Source organism: Pseudophryne corroboree, chromosome 6 (assembly GCF_028390025.1).
Source record: "Pseudophryne corroboree isolate aPseCor3 chromosome 6, aPseCor3.hap2, whole genome shotgun sequence".
Taxonomy (NCBI): Eukaryota; Metazoa; Chordata; class Amphibia; order Anura; family Myobatrachidae; genus Pseudophryne; species Pseudophryne corroboree.
The window spans coordinates 586961215-586983641 of NC_086449.1; the positions used below are offsets into that span (position 1 = coordinate 586961215).

A 22427-nucleotide genomic window follows, 5' to 3' on the forward strand; every position below is an offset into this window, starting at 1 on the left:
CACTCTGCATGCAGAAGTTCAGGGACGGCGGCGGAGGCCGCGGGAGACGCCATGCCAGGTGTAATATGGCGTTTACTGTGACAGCGTCCCAGAGTGACAGGAGAGGATACAGGAATGTACACATCAGGATAACAGATGGGATCCGGTCCTGGAGCGCTGAGCCAGCCTTAGGAGGCATCTGATGGGTAAGAAATGGCGTCCAGATACCCGGATCGTGACACAAGGAAGGAGGTGACATCGAAACATTATCACCGTATCTGGAGGAAGTATGTGTCTTGGTGCGAAGCCAAGACTGCTCCTCCGGAAGAATTCCCTCTGGGCCGTTTTCTCCACTTCCTGCAAAATGGAGTGAATTTGGGCCTAAAGTTAGGCTCCATTAAGGTTCAGATTTCGTCCCTATCCATTTTCTGTCAAAGGGAATTGGCTTCTCTTCCAGAAGTCCAGACTTTCGTGAAAGGGGTGCTGCATATCCAGCCTCCTTTTGTGCCTCCAGTGGCACCATGGGACCTTAACGTGGTGTTACGGTTCCTTAAGTCTCATTGGTTTGAACCGCTTCAAACAGTTGAATTAAAGTATCTCACTTGGAAAGTGGTCATGTTGTTGGCCTTGGCTTCGGCGCGGCGAGTGTCGGAGTTAGTGGCTTTGTCTCACAAAAGCCCTTATCTGATTTTCCATGTGGATAGAGCTAAGCTGCGGACTCGCCCCCAATTTTTGCCTAAGGTGGTTTCTTCTTTTCATATGAACCAACCTATTGTGGTGCCTGTGGCTACAAGGGACGTGGAGGATTCCGAGTCCCTGGATGTGGTCAGGGCATTGAAAAAAAAATTTTTTTAAATCACAAGAGTTTATTGGTAATAGAAAAAACAATGACAGATGAAAATAATTGACACACTCAAAGCACAAGAACATCAATGGCCCTCATTCCGAGTTGTTCGCTCGTTCTTTTTCATCGCATCGCAGTGAAAATCCGCTTAGTACGCATGCGCAAAGTTCGCACTGCGACTGCGCCAAGTAACTTTACTATGAAGAAAGTATTTTTACTCACGGCTTTTTCTTCGCTCCGGCGATCGTAATGTGATTGACAGGAAATGGGTGTTACTGGGCGGAAACACGGCGTTTCAGGGGCGTGTGGCTGAAAACGCTACCGTTTCCGGAAAAAACGCAGGAGTGGCCGGAGAAACGGTGGGAGTGCCTGGGCGAACGCTGGGTGTGTTTGTGACGTCAACCAGGAACGACAAGCACTGAACTGATCGCACAGGCAGAGTAAGTCTGGAGCTACTCAGAATCTGCTAAGTAGTTAGTAATCGCAATATTGCGAATACATCGGTCGCAATTTTAAGAAGCTAAGATTCACTCCCAGTAGGCGGCGGCTTAGCGTGTGTAACTCTGCTAAATTCGCCTTGCGACCGATCAACTCGGAATGAGGGCCAATATACATAGAGTAGCAGATTAAGTGCGAGAGTTTGTCCCTATGCTATCCGTCATTATATATTTACTTTATTTTTTTTATTATTATTTTTTATTTGTTATACTCTTTATTTTAAACAAATCCAAAAACAATCAGGAGTTAGGAACAGAATTAGTAAATAGTATAGGATATTCCAAAGGATCAACCAATGGGATCCCTGGGAGGGCTAGTAAGAGATTGCCGAAAGGGTCAGAAGGAGAAAGAAGCAAGAGTGGCATGAGAAACTGAGGTGCGAAGGGAATGAAGAGAAGAAAAGAAGGAGAAAGAGAAAAAAAAAGAAAAAAGAAAAAAAAAGGTGTGAAAAGGAGAAACATGTCTCGGGCGGGGGGGGGGGGGAGCGAGTCGGGAGAGAGGTAGTGTGGGGAAAAAGGGTAAGTTGAACTAGGAGAGACCCGGGAGAGCAACTTGAAATTTAGTGTACCAGGGTGTCCAGACGCCGTGGAATTTGTCCACTGTGTTGTTCATCAAGGAGGAAAGATATTTCATCTTTGCCACAAACCAAACTCGGTTGAAAATTTATGTGGCCAGAACGGCTCGAGTTAGGCAAAACAGAGGCTCTGTTTATCCTGTATGCTGCCAACAAGGTTGGTGCTCCTGCGTCTAAGCAGACTATTGGAGCTTTGGTATAATACCCATGGTCCTTACGGAGTCCCCAGCATCCTCTAGGACATAAGAGAAAATAAGATTTTAAACCTACCGGTAAATCTTTTTCTCGTAGTCCGTAGAGGATGCAGGGCGCCTGTCCCAGTGCGGACGACATACTGCAAGACTTGTATATAGTTGTTGCTTACATAAGGGTTATGTTTCAGTTGAATCAGTTTTGGACTGATACTGGTTTTGTTTCATACTGTTGACTGGTTCATATATTCCATGTTATACGGTGTGAATGGTGTGGGCTGGTATGAATCTTGCCCTTGGATTTACAAAATCCTTTCCTCGTACTGTTCGTCTCCTCTGGGCACAGTTTCTCTAACTGAGGTCTGGAGGAGCCAGTGCACACCCATACCTAAAGTTCTTTTTAGTGCCCATGTCTCCTGCGGAGCCTGTCTATTCCCCATGGTCCTTACGGAGTCCCCAGCATCCTCTACGGAATATGAGAAAAAGATTTACCGGTAGGTTTAAAATCTTATTTTTACAAAAGCCTGACTTCTAAAGCCAACACATATGACCAGCAATAGTAACAGGAATCTGTCACACAGAAATAAGGATTGCTAGTGTGCAGTAGTCAGCACTCAGCAACTGGGACAGCGCCACTGAAATACCCAGGGATAGGTCTGTACATCCTAGGAAAGTCCTTGGAAATTAGCGGCTGGTTGTACTTAGTACAGGGACATGGGGCTGCTTACCATGAGCAGGTAGTAGCCCACGCTGCAGATCTCTCCTAAGCCATGATAGCCGGCCCAGGCATTCTATTTATTATTTACTACCAGTTATTTATATAGCGCACACATATTACGCAGCGCTTTACAGAGAATATTTTGGCCATTTACATCAGTCCCTGCCCCAGTGGAGCTTACAATCTATATACCCTACCACATGTACACACAAACACATTTACGCTAGGGTTAATTCTGTTTGGAGCCAGTTAACCTACCAGTATACTTTTGGATTGTGGGAGGAAACCGGAGTACCCGGAGGAAACCCCACGCAAGTACGGGGAGAATATACAAACTCCCCACAGTTAGAACCATGGTGGGAATCGAACCCATGACCTCAGTGCTGTGAGGTACTAATGCTAACCATTACACCGTCCGTCCGTGCTGCCCATACTGCATTCTATTCCAGGGACTGTGTACAGATGGTTTAAAGGTGCCAAGCTCTCTTATCTCACAAGCAATATAACCAACACTGCTCATGGGCCATCATTCAGATGTGGTAGGAGGTGCACCCTGATATTTGGTACTTTGTGCATGCGCAGGACCCGTTCTGCATGTGCGCGAACAGGTCCTGCCACACAGGGACAACATCAGGCTGCCAGTGATTGACAGTCTGATGCGGTTTAGGGGCGGCGGCGGCCTCATTCTGTCATTGCATGGAGATTTCCTTGCCTCTGCGATGGCCAGCTTGCGCATCTCCTGGGTGCTGCAAGCCGCCCGATGGTGCCAGGGAGGATCCGCTACTGTGTCCTTGGACACAGTTCGGATCAGTAATGCAGCAGGAGGTGTGATACATTAGTGCTATTGCTTCTATATAAGAAGCAGTGATAGCACCTCCAACCACGTCTGAATGAGGGTCATGGTAAGGAAGCATCTCTGTTGTCTCTAGAAACGTCTTACGTAAGAAATGGATACATGTAAAATTGTTGGAATGTAATGAATGTATTAACCAAATGTGTTTCTTTCTTGCACAGAACACAGAATAACGATTCTCAGCGTCTTACTTGCTGGGGCAATAATGATCATGATCTGCCTGTGCATCTAGTAGGTTACTAAATTCAACTACAAATCATTTTACAGTTTATTTACCTAGATTTACTACGTTATTACACGGTCAAGTCACTTTATTATGACCACCAGCTAATAGCCAGAGTAACCGCCGTGTAGCTAGACGGGCTGAACTGTCGTTTTAGTCACACGTCTGGTAGCCACCAGGTTCATTTTGACGGTGAGCTGCTCCACTGCAGGGTGTTGGTCGGCCTTCATGCACCTTTGTAGCCAACGTTCACCTCTCACATAGATGGCACGTGGTGCTCCAATGATTCCACATCAGTTATTCACAATGATGCCATTTGTCCAGTCACGACACACCTTCACCACAGCAGCACGTGAACAGTTCATCAACTGCACTCTTTCAGAAATACTGCCACACTTGGCCAAAAGCCGATAATCATTCCTTTTTGCAACTCTGATAAATCAACTTTTACCCATGACAGGAATGATTGATATGTGTGCAGACGGCCTATCACACACCTTATATACCCACCAAGCCAGCGCACAACACGTGACGTTCTTCATGGGCTACGCGCTGCTGACGTCAAATGTAGGAGGTGTTCATAATAATGTGACTCGACAGTGTATTACCCAGTAGTAACACAAGTATTCTAGTTGGCGGCTCTATCCCAGCTTATTTCAGGAGCATTGGACCTCTCCCAGCCCTACTGCCGACTAAGGCGGACAGTGTTACCACCACCTACATACAATTCCTATTGGCTATTAATATGGGACCCCAATTATACACGGCGCAGTACAGAGACTATCATTCACATCATTCCCTGCCCATAGGAGCTCACATTCTAAATTCCCTAACACCCAAGTGCACACTAAGGTTCAGTGGAGGTAATTCAGACCTGATCGCTAGAGTGCGTTTTTTGCATCCCTGCGATCAGATAGTCGCCGCCTACAGGGGCAGGGTATATGGTGTGTGTAGGTGTGCGTTCGCTTTTGTAGGAGACCTGCAGAAACATCAGTTTGTGCAGTCTTTGCACTGCCCAGGACTTACTCAGCCGTTGCGTTTGCTTCATGCTGATCGGGGCCGGAGCCGACGTCAGACACCCACCCACAAAACGCCTGGTCCCTCCTGCGTTTTTCCGGACACTCCTGTAAAACGGTCAGTTGCCACCCACAAACGGCCTCTTCCTGTCAGTCACCTTGCAATCGCCCGTGCGATCGCTTTTTTCACACCATCCCGTCGCAAGGAATCGATGCCCGATGTAGTCGTCTGACATGCCGGCGCATTGCGGTGCATACGCATGCGCAGTTCAGATATGATCGCCAGCTGTGCAAAAACGCACAGCAGCAATCAGGTCCGAATTACCCCCATTGTTGTCCCAATCCAATATACAGAGGGCCCATGAGCTACTTTTGCTTCTGTACTGTAATACCATATCCTGCCCTGTGGTGTATTGTGCCATGAAATACTGTTCTCTAAAACCATACAGGACATGATGACTTGCCACAACTTCAGTCCTCATTTCTTGCTAGTTATAATCTGTAATTGACCAATATAGTTTTGTTACAGTATCAGGAAACTGAAAAAGAAGGCGGAGACAAATTCTCGACCTCAACTAGAGGAGGTGGTGATCAAAGTGCCAGGTAACAGTAACTAGATAGAAGAGCTACAAAATCATGTGTTACTACTGTACACACTACTGGGTCCATTTACCAAAAAATAGAAAATCCCAATCTCTAGATAAAAGGGGTGTTTTTGATAGGGCTAGAGCAGGGGTGGGCAATTATTTCAGCTGGGGGGCCGCTTAACACTTCCAGTGAGTATTCGTGGGCCACACATAAAATAATAAGATTTTACTTACCGATAAATCTATTTCTCGTAGTCCGTAGTGGATGCTGGGACTCCGTCAGGACCATGGGGAATAGCGGCTCCGCAGGAGACAGGGCACAAAATTTAAAAGTTTGACCACTAGGTGGTGTGTACTGGCTCCTCCCCCTATGACCCTCCTCCAAGCCTCAGTTAGGATACTGTGCCCGGACGAGCGTACACAATAAGGAAGGATTTTGAATCCCGGGTAAGACTCAAACCAGCCACACCAATCACACCGTACAACTTGTGATCTGAACCCAGTTAACAGTATGATAACGTAGGAGCCTCTGAAAAGATGGCTCACAACAATAAACAACCCGATTTTTTTGTAACAATAACTATGTACAAGTATTGCAGACAATCCGCACTTGGGATGGGCGCCCAGCATCCACTACGGACTACGAGAAATAGATTTATCGGTAAGTAAAATCTTATTTTCTCTGACGTCCTAGTGGATGCTGGGACTCCGTCAGGACCATGGGGATTATACCAAAGCTCCCAAACGGGCGGGAGAGTGCGGATGACTCTGCAGCACCGAATGAGAGAACTCCAGGTCCTCCTTAGCCAGGGTATCAAATTTGTAGAATTTTACAAACGTGTTCTCCCCTGACCACGTAGCTGCTCGGCAGAGTTGTAATGCCGAGACCCCTCGGGCAGCCGCCCAAGATGAGCCCACCTTCCTTGTGGAGTGGGCCTTGACAGATTTAGGCTGTGGCAAGCCTGCCACAGAATGTGCCAGTTGAATTGTGCTACAAATCCAACGAGCAATCGTCTGCTTAGAAGCAGGAGCACCCAGCTTGTTGGGTGCATATAGTATAAACAGCGAGTCAGATTTTCTGACTCCAGCCGTCCTTGAAATATATATTTTCAATGCTCTGACAACGTCCAGCAACTTGGAATCCTCCAAATCGCTAGTAGCCGCAGGCACCACAATAGGCTGGTTCAGGTGAAACGCTGATACCACCTTAGGCAGAAAATGAGGACGCGTCCTCAATTCTGCCCTGTCCGAATGGAAAATCAGATATGGGCTTTTATATGATAAAGCTGCCAATTCTGACACTCTCCTGGCTGAAGCCAGAGCCAGTAGCATGGTTACTTTCCATGTAAGATATTTCAAATCTACCGATTTGAGTGGCTCAAACCAATGGGATTTGAGAAAATCCAAAACTACATTGAGATCCCACGGTGCCACTGGGGGCACAACCGGGGGCTGTATATGTAGTACTCCTTTTACAAAAGTCTGAACTTCAGGAACTGAAGCCAATTCTTTCTGGAAGAATATCGACAGGGCCGAAATTTGAACCTTAATGGACCCTAATTTGAGGCCCATAGATAATCCTGTTTGCAGGAAATGTAGGAATCGACCCAGTTGAAGTTCCTCTGTCGGGGCCTTCCTGGCCTCACACCATGCAACATATTTTCTCCAAATGCGGTGATAATGTTGTGCAGTCACCTCCTTCCTGGCTTTGACCAGGGTAGGGATGACCTCTTCCGGAATGCCTTTTTCCCTTAGGATCCGGCGTTCAACCGCCATGCCGTCAAACGCAGCCGCGGTAAGTCTTGGAATAGACACGGTCCCTGCTGAAGCAGGTCCCTTCTTAGAGGTAGAGGCCACGGATCTTCCGTGAGCATCTCCTGAAGTTCCGGGTACCAAGTCCTTCTTGGCCAGTCCGGAGCCACGAGTATCGTTCTTACTCCCCTTTGCCGTATAATTCTCAGTACCTTGGGTATGAGAGGCAGAGGAGGGAACACATACACTGACTGGTACACCCATGGTGTTACCAGAGCGTCCACAGCTATTGCCTGAGGGTCTCTTGACCTGGCGCAATACCTGTCCAGTTTTTTGTTGAGGCGGGACGCCATCATGTCCACCATTGGTCTTTCCCAATGGACCACAATCATGTGGAAGACTTCTGGATGAAGTCCCCACTCTCCCGGGTGAAGATCGTGTCTGCTGAGGAAGTCTGCTTCCCAGTTGTCCACTCCCGGAATGAACACTGCTGACAGTGCTATCACATGATTTTCCGCCCAGCGAAGAATCCTTGCAGCTTCTGCCATTGCCCTCCTGCTTCTTGTGCCGCCCTGTCTGTTTACGTGAGCGACTGCCGTGATGTTGTCCGACTGGATCAACACCGGCTGACCCTGAAGCAGAGGTTTTGCCAGGCTTAGAGCATTGTAGATTGCTCTTAGCTCCAGTATATTTATGTGAAGAGACGTTTCCAGGCTTGACCACACGCCCTGGAAGTTTCTTCCTCGTGTGACCACTCCCCAGCCTCTCAGGCTGGCATCCGTGGTCACTAGGACCCAGTTCTGTATGCCGAATCTGCGGCCCTCTAACAGATGAGTACTCTGCAACCACCATAGCAGAGAGACCCTTGTCCTTGTCGACAATTTTATCCGCTGATGCATCTGCAGATGCGATCCGGACCATTTGTCTAGCAGATCCCACTGAAAAATTCGTGCATGGAATCTGCCGAATGGAATCGCTTCGTAAGAAGCCACCATTTTTCCCAGGACTCTTGTGCATTGATGCACAGACACTGTCCCTGGTTTTAGGAGGTTCCTGACTAGTTCGGATAACTCCCTGGCTTTCTCCTCCGGAAGAAATACCTTTTTCTGAACAGTGTCCAGAATCATCCCTAGGAACAGCAGACGTGTCGTCGGGATCAGTTGGGATTTTGGAAAATTCAGAATCCACCCGTGCTGTTGGAGCACTACTTGAGTTAGTGCTACTCCGACCTCCAGCTGTTCTCTGGATCTTGCCCTTATCAGGAGATCGTCCAAGTAAGGGATAATTAATACGCCTTCTCTTCGAAGAAGAATCATCATTGCGGCCATTACCTTGGTAAAGACCCTGGGTGCCGTGGACAATCCAAACGGCAGCGTCTGAAACTGATAATGACAGTTTTGTACCACGAACCTGAGGTACCCTTGGTGTGAAGGGCAAATTGGGACATGAAGGTAAGCATCCTTGATGTCCAAGGACACCATAAAATCCCCCTCTTCCAGATTCGCTATCACTGCTCTGAGTGACTCCATCTTGAACTTGAATTTTTGTATGTACAGGTTCAGAGATTTCAGATTTAGAATAGGTCTTACCGAGCCGTCCGGCTTCGGTACCACAAATAGCGTGGAGTAATACCCCTTTCCCTGTTGTAGAAGGGGTACCTTGACTATCACCTGCTGAGAATACAGCTTGTGAATGGCTTCCAATACCGTCGCCCTGTCGGAGGGAGACGTTGGCAAAGCAGACTTTAGGAACCGGCGAGGGGGAGACTTCTCGAATTCCAACCTGTAACCCTGAGATACTACCTGCAGGATCCAGGGGTCCACCTGCGAGTGAGCCCACTGTGCGCTGAAATTCTTGAGGCGACCCCCCACCGCCCCTGAGTCCGCTTGTAAGGTCCCAGCGTCATGCTGAGGCCTTTGCAGAAGCCGGGGAGGACTTCTGCTCCTGGGAAGGGGCTGCTTGGTGCAGTCTCTTACCCTTTCCTTTGCCTCGGGGCAAATATGAATGTCCTTTTGCTCGCTTGTTCTTATAGGAACGAAAGGACTGCGGCTGAAAAGACTGCGGCTTTTTCTGTTGGGAGGGGACTTGAGGTAAAAAGGTGGACTTCCCGGCTGTTGCCGTGGCTACCAAATCCGATAGACCGACCCCAAATAATTCCTCTCCTTTATACGGCAATACTTCCATATGCCGTTTGGAATCCGCATCGCCTGACCACTGTCGTGTCCATAGACTTCTTCTGACAGATATGGACATCGCACTTACTCTTGATGCCAGAGTGCAGATATCTCTCTGTGCATCTCGCATATAAAGGAACGCATCCTTTAATTGCTCTATAGTCAATAAAATACTGTCCCTATCCAGGGTATCAATATTTTCAGTCAGGGAATCCGACCAAGCCACCCCAGCACTGCACATCCAGGCTGAGGCGATTGCTGGTCGCAGTATAACACCAGTATGTGTGTATATACTTTTTAGAGTATTTTCCAGCCTCCTATCAGCTGGATCCTTGAGGGCGGCCGTATCAGGAGACGGTAACGCCACTTGTTTGGATAAACGTGTGAGCGCCTTGTCCACCCTAGGGGGTGTTTCCCAGCGCGCCCTAACCTCTGGCGGGAAAGGGTATAATGCCAATAACTTCTTTGAAATTAGCAGTTTTTTATCAGGGGTAACCCACGCTTCATCACACACGTCATTCAATTCCTCTGATTCAGGAAAAACTACAGGTAGTTTTTTTCAGACCCCACATAATACCCCTTTTTGTGGTACTTGCAGTATCAGAGATATGCAAAGCCTCCTTCATTGCCGTGATCATATAACGTGTGGCCCTACTGGAAAATACGTTTGTTTCTTCACCGTCGACACTGGATTCAGTGTCAGTGTCTGGGTCTGTGTCGACCGACTGAGGTAAAGGGCGTTTTACAGCCCCTGACGGTGTCTGAGACGCCTGGACAGGTACTAACTGGTTTGCCGGCTGTCTCATGTCGTCAACCGACTTTTGTAGCGTGCTGACACTATCCCGTAATTCCATAAACAAAGCCATCCATTCTGGTGTCGACTCCCTAGGGGGTGACATCACCATTACAGGCAATTGCTCCGCCTCCACGCCAACATCGTCCTCATACATGTCGACACACACGTACCGACACACAGCAGACACACAGGGAATGCTCTGATAGAAGACAGGACCCCACTAGCCCTTTGGGGAGACAGAGGGAGAGTTTGCCAGCACACACCCAAGCGCTATAAATATATATAGGGACAACCTTAATAAGTGTGTTCCCTTTATAGCAGCTCAAATATTATAAATATCGCCAATAAGTGCCCCCCCTCTCTGTTTTTACCCTGTTTCTGTAGTGCAGTGCAGGGGAGAGTCCTGGGAGCCTTCCTCGCAGCGGAGCTGGGCAGGAAAATGGCGCTGTGTGCTGAGGAGAATAGGCCCCGCCCCCTTTTCGGCGGGCTTCTTCTCCCGGTTTTTTTGGAACCTGGCAGGGGTTAAATACATCCATATAGCCCCAGGGGCTATATGTGATATATTTTAGCCAGAATAGGTATATTACATTGCTGCCCAGGGCGCCCCCCCCAGCGCCCTGCACCCTCAGTGACCGCTGGTGTGAAGTGTGCGGAGAGCAATGGCGCACAGCTGCAGCGCTGTGCGCTACCTCATGAAGACTGAGACGTCTTCTGCCGCCGGTTTCTGGACCTCTTCTCTATTCGGCATCTGCAAGGGGGTCGGCGGCGCGGCTCCGGTGACCCATCCAGGCTGTACCTGTGATCGTCCCTCTGGAGCTAGTGTCCAGTAGCCTAAGAAGCAAATCCATCCTGCACGCAGGTGAGTTCACTTCTTCTCCCCTAAGTCCCTCGTTGCAGTGAGCCTGTTGCCAGCAGGACTCACTGAAAATAAAAAACCTAACAAACTTTTTCTAAGCAGCTCTTTAGGAGAGCCACCTAGATTGCACCCTGCTCGGACGGGCACAAAAACCTAACTGAGGCTTGGAGGAGGGTCATAGGGGGAGGAGCCAGTACACACCACCTAGTGGTCAAACTTTTAAATTTTGTGCCCTGTCTCCTGCGGAGCCGCTATTCCCCATGGTCCTGACGGAGTCCCAGCATCCACTAGGACGTCAGAGAAATCTTGCATATACAATACAAGACAGTTTTACACATTACAGCAGGCAGAGTCCCCCTTTTTACACATTACGGCAGGCAGAGTCCCCCTTTTTACACATTACGGCAGGCAGAGTCCCCATTTTTACACATTACGGCAGGCAGAGTCCCCCCTTTTTACACATTAGGCAGGCAGCGTCCACAATCTTACCTGGAGGAGAAGGAGCCCAGCAGAAGGCAGAGGCAGTCGCGCACAAACAGCCTGCTCTGACCCGGCCTGGGTGCTCCTGCAGGGTATCTGCTAGTGCAGGAGCGCTATAAGGGCAGCCGGGGAGAGTAGAGCACACAGAGGCGCAGGAGCGGCATTAAGGAGGAGCCCCTGAGCAGCGGCATGAACGCTGTCCAACTATGGATGCAGGTAGCCTCAGGACGGGTGCGTGACACGGCGGCGGGCATCTCAAATAATGGCGCCGGTTTGTGAGCCAATCAATGCTCGCGGTCCGGCAGCCATTCAGGAGCTGCCGGTCCGCGAGCTCTGATGGGCTGAGGACTCGGCACCATATTTGAGACTCAGTCTCAAACACTCAGTGGCGGCTGGAAGATATTGTAGCGCAATGACAAGCAGCAGGTCAGGCCGCTTGTCATTGCTCAGTGGTGTGAGGCAGCGGGCCGTAGTTTGCCCACCCCTGGGCTAGAGCAATAGGTATCCCTTTAGTACACACTTGGAGCAGATGAGGAAGCAACAATTAAATGTGGGTTCTGGTATGAATGGTCGACCATGTTAAGGTCGACATTCATTAGGTCAACCACTATTGGTCAACATAGACATGGTCGACATGGACTAATAGTCGACACATGAAAATGGCTGACACAGGACAGGTCGACACATGAAAAGGTAAACATGGATTTTTTTAACTGTTTTTGTGTAATTTTTTCTGTAACATGACCAGGAACCCCAATTAGTGTACCGCATCACCTTGCATGGCTTGCGAGCTGCAGGTTAACGTTCCCTATCGTAGTCCACGTTGATGGTAAAGTATGAAAAAGTAAAAAATATTATTTTTTTTAAACCCATGTCGACTTTTTCATGTGTCGACCTTAACATGGTTGACCATCCAAACGGATATCTTAAATATGTGACGCCTGCTTATTACCCATTACTAACTGTTTCTACTTTACATCATGCAGGTCACACAAATGAAGAACCGAAGACGACCAAAAAGAGGGTTACGTTTAGCAACCTGTCAGAGGTCCATGTCTATTAAAGTTCTCACATTTAAATCAAAAACAAAAACAGAAAGTAGGCTTTTCAAACGTGAATTTGTCACAAGCAGAGTTCCCGGGTATCCAACAGCAGATGCACTATTTGGGGGAGAATTCAAATGTTATCACCCTCAATTTCCCGTCTAAAATGTTGTGAGATCGCAGGTGGCGAAATACAATTGATGTCCCCTATCGCGCCCATTAGTGTCTGGTTTAGCCACGTAAACCAGCTGGTTTAGGCGCCCAAACGGATCACTTTTCACACATTTCAGCTCGCCACCCCCGGCGGGTGCGAGCTGAAATGTAGACACCAGCAGCCGATCGTGCCTGAACGGAGCTGCATTTGAACATCTCCGTTGGACGCCATCTAGTGGCTGCCAGCCGCAAAATCATTTGAATTTCCCCCTTTGTGTCAACAAACCATGCATCAGTTCCAGTCTTCTCAATCATCACTTACTACAGAGATTTGGATCTCTGTGAAGGATTCTTTATTGGCGTATGAGATCAAAGTTATGAGGGGTATCACAAACACATGTCGCTGATGCACATCTCATACAGAAGAGCTGTGGAACCTGAAGAATGCAGTAGGTAGCTACAAAGGTAAGTATTATTAGTTTTGAGTAAAAGTAAGGTTACCTACTGCTAGCGGGACTTCCTAATTGGCAAAATCATATATAGAAACACATTTGACGGCAGATAGGAATCCCTTGGCCCATCTAGTCTGCCCCTTTTTTAAACTTTTGATAACCGCAACCCTACAAAAGCATAATCCACACTATTATATTATAAGAGGCTTGGGCAGAAACCTGTTTAGTTCTCCTGTGATCTCTATGTCTACCAGATGACTGCCACTTTATTAGGTACCAAAAGGGAGTCCAAATTCATACTGTACCTCATCATTCTAGATAAGACCCCATCCCAAATGATAAATAACCCACTACCCCATACAAACGTCTCAATGATACGTATCCACCAGCAAAAATGTTACAACAATCCAATGCCTTTGATTTCCATTCATACTATTGCCATTTTGCCAGGCATATATGCGTTCAAACCTGGATATATATGGTACACTCATCACATCTATGGTTTTGTATTTCATTTGGTAAGGAAACTTTTTATAGATTCATGACAAAAGTATAGCTTTTTATTCAAATGCACAACAATGAATCTGAATCAAAGTATAAACAAAAAATATCTAAAAAAAAAGATATATATATATATATATATATATATATATATATATATATATATATAGTTATTCTGTAGGTTAGGAAATGCATCAGGTTTACGGGTTAATCGGAAAGTTGTGAACTAAAATATACAGACTGTCTGTTTGCAGTTAGTGCTCAAGAAGCGCCGTCGCTGTCAGTTTACAAGGAGTTGGCTGCAGCGGAGCGCGTCCCCGGGGACCCTCACATTTTTTAAAAGTGAGTCCCTGCCTTCAGATCCGGGTAAAATACGCGCTATAGCGCGTATTTGCGAACACTGGTGCTACTGTGAATATTCTGCACAGAAGCACTAATGTGGTTGTTATGCCCTATAGCATACCTCCCAACTCTCCCGATTTTGGCGGGACAGTCCCGATTTTCACAGTCTGTCCCGCTGTCCCACCCATGGGTCGCAGTGTCCCGTGGGGGGGGGGGGATGTTGGGAAATCCCCCCCTGTCACTCATTGCTCCGAGCAGAGCAGCGGTGAATGGATGTTGTGCGCATGCATACGGCATCTATTCCCCGACAGAAAGGGGCAGGGGGCATGGCCAGAAGCTCATTGATCACTGTTCATGCCCCCATATTGACAAAAACAGGGGCATGGTTAGCGATCACGAGGCCACGTCCCCTAATTTCAGACGCAAATTTTCGGGCACGAAGATGTCCCTCTTCAAGGGACAAAGAAGTTGGGAGGTATGCTATAAGGTCTCATTTACAATGCGCATTAAGCCCAAACTGAGGGCCTGACTCAGAGATGTACAGTAATGCATTCACATCTATGATCCCATACATAGCGGATGCGCGACAATATGCTAATGCTGTAGCCAACAGCGTACACATAAGCAGCGGTGGTCTCAGATCCTTCCATAATACACTCTCAGTGTACCCTACAGTCAAGCAGAATGGCTGTGGGATCAGGGACACTGGGGCCATGGTTCTGCATATGGGGTCACAGTTGTAGGCTGAGACACTTCCTGAAAATGGTCGCAGCTCGCCTGCGTTTTTGCAACCACTCCCTGTTATCTCCCCAAAATGCTCCCAGTCAATTACAGGTACTTTGCCAATAATTGCAACTGCGAGAGGCACTGCTCTGAATTAAGCCCTGAGTGCGCTATTTTGCACCCTAGCAAAACATTTTGTGGCGTGTAAAGTGGCCCTAACCCCGCCCCCCCAGCAGCCTAACCCAACCCCCTCTCCCCGCAGCCTAACCCTCTCTCCCCGCAGCCTAACCTTTCCCTGGGGTGCCTAACCCTCTCTCCCCACAGCCTAACCCCCTATCCCTAGCAGCCTAATACTAACCCAGCCCCCGCAGCCTAAAGCTTACCTCCCCTTCCCCCACGGTTTACCAGTCCTGAGACAGACTCTCTGAATTGGAAAACGTCTTTCTTTATCAGAAGTCTACATCACCTGGTATGCACTGGAGGTCTACCATCCAAGTACTAACCAGGCCCAACACTGCTTAGCTTTCAAGATACAACAAGATTGGACTTATCCAGTGTGGTATGGCTAGAGATATATTGCACGAATATAGGTATTACCTTAAACTCGGCAATTCCCGAATGGTAAAGCCACACAAATTTAGGAACATATGTTAATGCGAGTAAACCCAGTCAGACAGATGGCTATAAATTGGTTGACTCTGAACATTTTATCGCAAGGACAATTTAAACACACTGGTACAGTAGTTATTATCATTTATATAGTGAAAAGGTAGAGAAAAGTAGATCTGTCAGGTTTTTAAGGGACAAAGGGGGTAATTCAGACTGCATTGCTGCAGCGATCTCAGTCTAAATCACTTTGTGGAGTGCGCACACGCAGCAGCCGCACTGCGCATGTGCACCCCGGGAGCCCAGTGAGATGCTATCAGCAACTCAGGGCTGCGATCGCCTCTGCCTGACAGGAAGAGGCGGTCGCGGGGCAGGAGGGGGTGTGCCAATGGCATTAGAAAGCCGTTGGCACATCTACGATCAGATTTTAATTAGGCCCAAAGTTCTGCTTCTACTGTTCCTGTGTTTGCGAGATCACAGAGACTGCTCCTGAGGGAAATCCAGTGCAAGAGCAGATTGTCGGGATCCCAATGAGAGTCCCACTACAATTTAGTAATACCTGTAACACAATTACAATTTGGTGGTGTCTATTTGAAGTTTCTGCACAATTGCATGCATAAATGAGTCCACGTAGACAGAGTACAGTGAGGAAGTGACAGGAGATGTTTACCCTGGATAGAGGGATGATGGCGCATAGTGAGGAACTGACAGGAGATGTTTACCCTGGATAGAGGGATGATAGGGCGTAGTGAGGAACTGACAGGAGATGTATACCCTGGATAGAGGGATGATAGGGCATAGTGAGGAACTGACAGGAGATGATTACCCTGGATAGAGGGATGATGGGGCATAGTGAGGAACTGACAGGAGATGATTACCCTGGATAGAGGGATGATGGGGTGTAGTGAGGAACTGACAGGAGATGTATACCCTGGATAGAGGGATGATGGGGTGTAGTGAGGAACTGACAGGAGATGTATACCCTGGATAGAGGGATGATGGGGTGTAGTGAGGAAATGACAGGAGATGTATACCCTGGATAGAGGAATGATGGCGCATAGTGAGGAACTGACAGGAGATGTTTACCCTGGATAGAGGGATGATAGGGCGTAGTGAGGAACTGACAGGAGATGTTTACCCTGGATAGAGGGATGATGGGGTGTAGTGAGGAAATGACAGGAGATGTATACCCTGGATAGAGGAATGATGGCGCATAGTGAGGAACTGACAGGAGATGTTTACCCTGGATAGAGGGATGATAGGGCGTAGTGAGGAACTGACAGGAGATGATTACCCTGGATAGAGGGATGATGGGGCATAGTGAGGAACTGACAGGAGATGTATACCCTGGATAGAGGTATGATGGGGCGTAGTGAGGATCTGACAGGAGATGATTACCCTGGATAGAGGGCTGATGGCGCATAGTGAGGAACTGACAGGAGATGTATACCCTGGATAGAGGTATGATGGGGTGTAGTGAGGAACTGACAGGAGATGATTACCCTGGATAGAGGGATGATGGGGTGTAGTGAGGAACTGACAGGAGATGATTACCCTGGATAGAGGGATGATGGCGCATAGTGAGGAACTGACAGGAGATGATTACCCTGGATAGAGGTATGATGGGGTGTAGTGAGGAACTGACAGGAGATGATTACCCTGGATAGAGGGATGATGGCGCATAGTGAGGAACTGACAGGAGATGATTACCCTGGATAGAGGGATGATGGGGCATAGTGAGGAACTGACAGGAGATGTTTACCAAGCATAGAGGTATGATGGGGTGTAGTGAGGAACTGACAGGAGATGTATACCCTGGATAGAGGTATGATGGCGCATAGTGAGGAACTGACAGGAGATGTTTACCCTGGATAGAAGGATGATAGGGCGTAGTGAGGAACTGACAGGAGATGATTACCCTGGATAGAGGTATGATGGCGCATAGTGAGGAACTGACAGGAGATGATTACCCTGGATAGAGGGATGATGGAGCGTAGTGAGGAACTGACAGGAGATGTATACCCTGGATAGAGGTATGATGGGGTGTAGTGAGGAACTGACAGGAGATGATTACCCTGGATAGAGGGATTATGGCGCATAGTGAGGATCTGACAGGAGATGTATACCCTGGATAGAGGGATGATGGGGCATAGTGAGGAACTGGCAGGAGATGTTTTCCCTGGATAGAGGGATGATAGGGCGTAGTGAGGAACTGACAGGAGATGATTACCCTGGATAGAGGGATGATAGGACATAGTGAGGAACTGACAGGAGATGATTACCCTGGATAGAGGGATGATGGGGTGTAGTGAGGATCTGACAGGAGATGATTACCCTGGATAGAGGGATGATGGCGCATAGTGAGGAACTGACAGGAGATGTTTACCCTGGATAGAGGGATGATAGGGCGTAGTGAGGAACTGACAGGAGATGATTACCCTGGATAGAGGGATGATGGGGTGTAGTGAGGAACTGACAGGAGATGTATACCCTGGATAGAGGGATTATGGGGTGTAGTGAGGAACTGACAGGAGATGTATACCCTGGATAGAGGAATGATGGCGCATAGTGAGGAACTGACAGGAGTTGTTTACCCTGGATAGAGGGATGATAGGGCGTAGTGAGGAACTGACAGGAGATGATTACCCTGGATAGAGGGATGATGGGGCATAGTGAGGAACTGACAGGAGATGTATACTCTGGATAGAGGTATGATGGGGCGTAGTGAGGATCTGACAGGAGATGATTACCCTGGATAGAGGGATGATGGCGCATAGTGAGGAACTGACAGGAGATGTATACCCTGGATAGAGGTATGATGGGGTGTAGTGAGGAACTGACAGGAGATGATTACCCTGGATAGAGGTATGATGGGGTGTAGTGAGGAACTGACAGGAGATGATTACCCTGGATAGAGGGATGATGGCGCATAGTGAGGAACTGACAGGAGATGATTACCCTGGATAGAGGTATGATGGGGTGTAGTGAGGAACTGACAGGAGATAATTACCCCTGGATAGAGGGATGATGGCGCATAGTGAGGAACTGACAGGAGATGATTACCCTGGATAGAGGGATGATGGAGCGTAGTGAGGAACTGAGAGGAGATGTATACCCTGGATCGAGGTATGATGGGATGTAGTGAGGAACGGACAGGAGATGTATACCCTGGATAGAGGTATGATGGGATGTAGTGAGGAACTGACAGGAGATGATTACCCTGGATAGAGGTATGATGGCGCATAGTGAGGATCTGACAGGAGATGTATACCCTGGATAGAGGGATGATGAGGCATAGTGAGGAACTGGCAGGAGATGTTTACCCTGGATAGAGGGATGATAGGGCGTAGTGAGGAACTGACAGGAGATGATTACCCTGGATAGAGGGATGATAGGACATAGTGAGGAACTGACAGGAGATGATTACCCTGGATAGAGGGATGATGGGGTGTAGTGAGGTTTTGACAGGAGATGATTAACCCGGATAGAGGGATGATGGCGCATAGTGAGGAACTGACAGGAGATGTATACCCTGGATAGAGGGATGATGGGGCGTAGTGAGGAACTGGCAGGAGATGTATACCCTGGATAGAGGTATGATGGGGTGTAGTGAGGAACTGACAGGAGATGTATACCCTGGATAGAGGTATGATGGCGCATAGTGAGGAACTGACAGGAGATGATTACTCTGGATAGAGGAATGATGGCGCATAGTGAGGAACTGACAGGAGATGTATACCCTGGATAGAGGTATGATGGGGTGTAGTGAGGATCTGACAGGAGATGATTACCCTGGATAGAGGGATGATGGCGCATAGTGAGGAGCTTACAGGAGATGTTTACCCTGGATAGAGGGATGATGGGGCGTAGTGAGGAACCAGCAGGAGATGTTTACCCTGGATAGAGGGATGATGGGGCATAGTGAGGAACTGACAGGAGATGTATACCCTGGATAGAGGTATGATGGGGTGTAGTGAGGAACTGACCGGAGATGTTTACCCTGGATAGAGGGATGATGGGGTGTAATGAGGATCTGACAGGAGATGTTTACACTGGATAGAGGGATGATGGTGCATAGTGAGGAAGTGACAGGAGATGTATACCCTGGATAGAGGCATGATGTAGTATAGTGAGGAAGTGACAGGAGATGTATACCCTGGATAGAGGGAAGACGATGTATATTGAGGAAGTGATAGGAGATATAAAAGGATGATGGGGTATAGTGAGGAAGTTACAGGGGACGTATGCTATGGATAGAGGGATGACTGAGTGCAGTGTGGAAATGACAGGAGATTTATAACTTGGATAGAAGGATGGTGTGCAGTGAGGATGTGAAAGGTGAGAAGTACCCCTGATAGAGTGAGGAAGTGACAGGTGATGAATGCTGTACTCTTGATAGAGGGAAGATGGAGACAGCGAGGGATAATAGCGTGAAGTGAAGAAGTGACAGGAGAAATATACCCTAGATCAGGGGTTCCCAACCATGGTCCTCAAGGCACACTAACAGTCCAGGTTTTAAGGACAGCTATACTAGAGCACAGGTGAATACTTTTTTTTTTTTAAATCATCTGTGCTCAAACATGGATATTACTATAACCTGGACTGTTAGTGTGCCTTAAGGACCGAGGATTGGAAACGCTGCCCTAGATGGAGGGATGAAGTGCATTGAGGAAGTGACAGAAAATGTATACCCAGGGAGGGGGGATGAAATGCAGAAACAGTGAGGAAGTGACTAGAGCATAGACAAAATATTGGCTGGAGGTGGAGGCACATTGTGGAAGAAATAAAAACTCACATTCTGGTAGGGTCCCTGTAAGAAGCGGTGATGCACATATCTCTCCACCAGGCTGGTCTTCCCCACTGACTCCTTCCCCAGCATTACTACCTTGGCATCCACCCGCTGCCCGCTCATGGTGTCCAGACTCCAGCAGAGCAACCCCCGAGATAATGAGCCAGCAACGTAAACGTCATCTGCCAGATAAAACACAGGCAGCTGTCAGCCCTTGTACCACTACTGTGTACTGTGATGCATGCTGTGGGTGTGCTGCATCCCCCTGTAATGTGAGGCATGCTGTGGATGTGCTGCACCGCCCTGTAACGTAAGGAATGCTGTGGGTGTGCTGCATCCCCCTGTACCGTGAGGCATGCTGTGTGTGTGATGCATCCCTCTGTAATGTGAGGCATGCTGTGTGTGCTGCATCCCTCTGTAATGTGAGGCATTGTGTGTGTGTGTGTGTGTGTGTGTGTGTGTGTGTGTGTGTGTGTGTGCTGCATCCCTCTGTAATGTGAGGCATGCTGTGTGTGTGCTGCATCCCTCTGTAATGTGAGGCATGCTGTGTGTGTGCTGCATCCCTCTGTAATGTAAGGCATGGTGTGTGTGTGTGTGTGTGTGTGTGTGTGTGTGTGTGTGTGTGTGTGTGTGTGTGTGTGCTGCATCCCTCTGTAATGTGAGGCATGATGTGTGTGTGCTGCATCCCCCTGTAATGTGAGGCATGCTGTGGGTATGCTGCATCCCCCTGTACTGTGAGGCATGCTGTGGGTGTGCTGCATCCCCCTGTACTGTGAGGCATGCTGTGGGTGTGCTGCATATCCCCCCTGTAAAGTGAGGCATGCTGTGTGTGTGTGCTGCATCCCCCTGTACTGTGAGGCATGCTGTGGGTGTGCTGCATCCCCCTGTACTGTGAGGCATGCTGTGTGTGTGCTGCATATCCCCCATGTAAAGTGAGGCATGGTGTGTGTGTGTGTGTGTGTGTGTGTGTGTGTGTGTGTGTGTGTGTGTGTGTGCTGCATCCCCCTGTACTGTGAGGCATGCTGTGTGAGTGCTGCATCCCCCTGTACTGTGAGGCATGCTGTGTGTGTGTTGCATCCCCCTGTACTGAGAGGCATGCTGTGGGTGTGCTGCATATCCCCCCTGTAATGTGAGGCATGCTGTGTGTGTGCTGCATCCCCCTGTAATGTGAGGCATGCTGTGTGTGTGCTGCATACCCCTGTACTGTGAGGCCTGCTGTGTGTGTGCTGCATATCCCCCCTGTAATGTGAGGCATGCTCTGTGTGTGTGTGTGTGTGTGTGTGTGTGTGTGTGTGTGTGTGTGTGCTGCATCCCCCTCTACTGAGAGGCATGCTGTGTGTGTGTGCTGCATATCCCCCCTGTAATGTGAGGTGTGTGTGTGTGTGTGTGTGTGTGTGTGTGTTTTGCATCCCCCTGTACTGAGAGGCATGCTGTGGGTGTGCTGCATATCCCCCTGTAATGTGAGGCTGTGTGTGTGTGTGTGTGTGTGTGTGTGTGTGTGTGTGTGTGTGTGTGTGTGTGTGTGTTGCATCCCTCTGTAATGTGACGCATGCTGTGTGTGTGTGCTGCATCCCTCTGTAATGTGAGGCATGCTGTGTGTGTGCTGCATCCCCCTGTAATGTGAGGCATGCTGTGGGTATGCTGCATCCCCCTGTACTGTGAGGCATGCTGTGGGTGTGCTGCATCCCCCTGTACTGTGAGGCATGCTGTGTGTGTGCTGCATATCCCCCATGTAAAGTGAGGCATGGTGTGTGTGTGTGTGTGTGTGTGTGTGTGTGTGTGTGTGTGTGTGTGTGTGTGTGTGTGTGCTGCATCCCCCTGTACTGTGAGGCATGCTGTGTGAGTGCTGCATCCCCCTGTACTGTGAGGCATGCTGTGTGTGTGTTGCATCCCCCTGTACTGAGAGGCATGCTGTGGGTGTGCTGCATATCCCCCCTGTAATGTGAGGCATGCTGTGTGTGTGCTGCATCCCCCTGTACTGTGAGGCATGCTGTATGAGTGGTGAATGTCTCCAGTACAGCACAATCACCTATACTATAGGCCGGCCTGTCACACTCGCACAGATGCTCCTCATACAATGACTATCACAGGGCGCCGCTCTCGTCCCTCCGTCTTTACTGTCGTGTCTGCTGCTGCAGCGCTCTCATGTTGTCCCCGCTCAGAGCCAGTGTTGCTGCCGCTGCGTCACGGTGGTGTGTCTACGTTACCTTCCTGAGCTGTCACTGCTCACCGCTGGCCCCGCCTCGTGCGCCAATGGCACGCCCCCTTCTGCTGGCA

General features: G+C 48.7%; 1 protein-coding gene and 1 long non-coding RNA gene across 2 annotated transcripts in view; one reads left to right on the top strand and one right to left on the bottom strand.

Annotated features, from left to right (window-relative positions):
* Window positions 1–22381, bottom strand: part of RAB24 (RAB24, member RAS oncogene family) — an 82752-nt gene extending 60371 nt beyond the window's left edge. Inside the window, exons 1-2 of the mRNA XM_063927959.1 lie at window positions 22180–22381; window positions 20157–20332 (exon numbers count right to left, since the gene is read on the bottom strand). Of these exons, the coding sequence (XP_063784029.1) occupies window positions 20157–20273 (117 nt within the window). The 5' untranslated portion in view covers window positions 20274–20332; window positions 22180–22381. The remainder of the gene's footprint in view (window positions 1–20156; window positions 20333–22179) is intronic.
* Window positions 3816–12626, top strand: LOC134935470 (uncharacterized). Its single transcript, XR_010180162.1, has 3 exons — window positions 3816–3888; window positions 5426–5499; window positions 12528–12626. It is a non-coding gene; the product is annotated as an uncharacterized LOC134935470 (long non-coding RNA).
* Window positions 22382–22427: the final 46 nt, after the last annotated feature.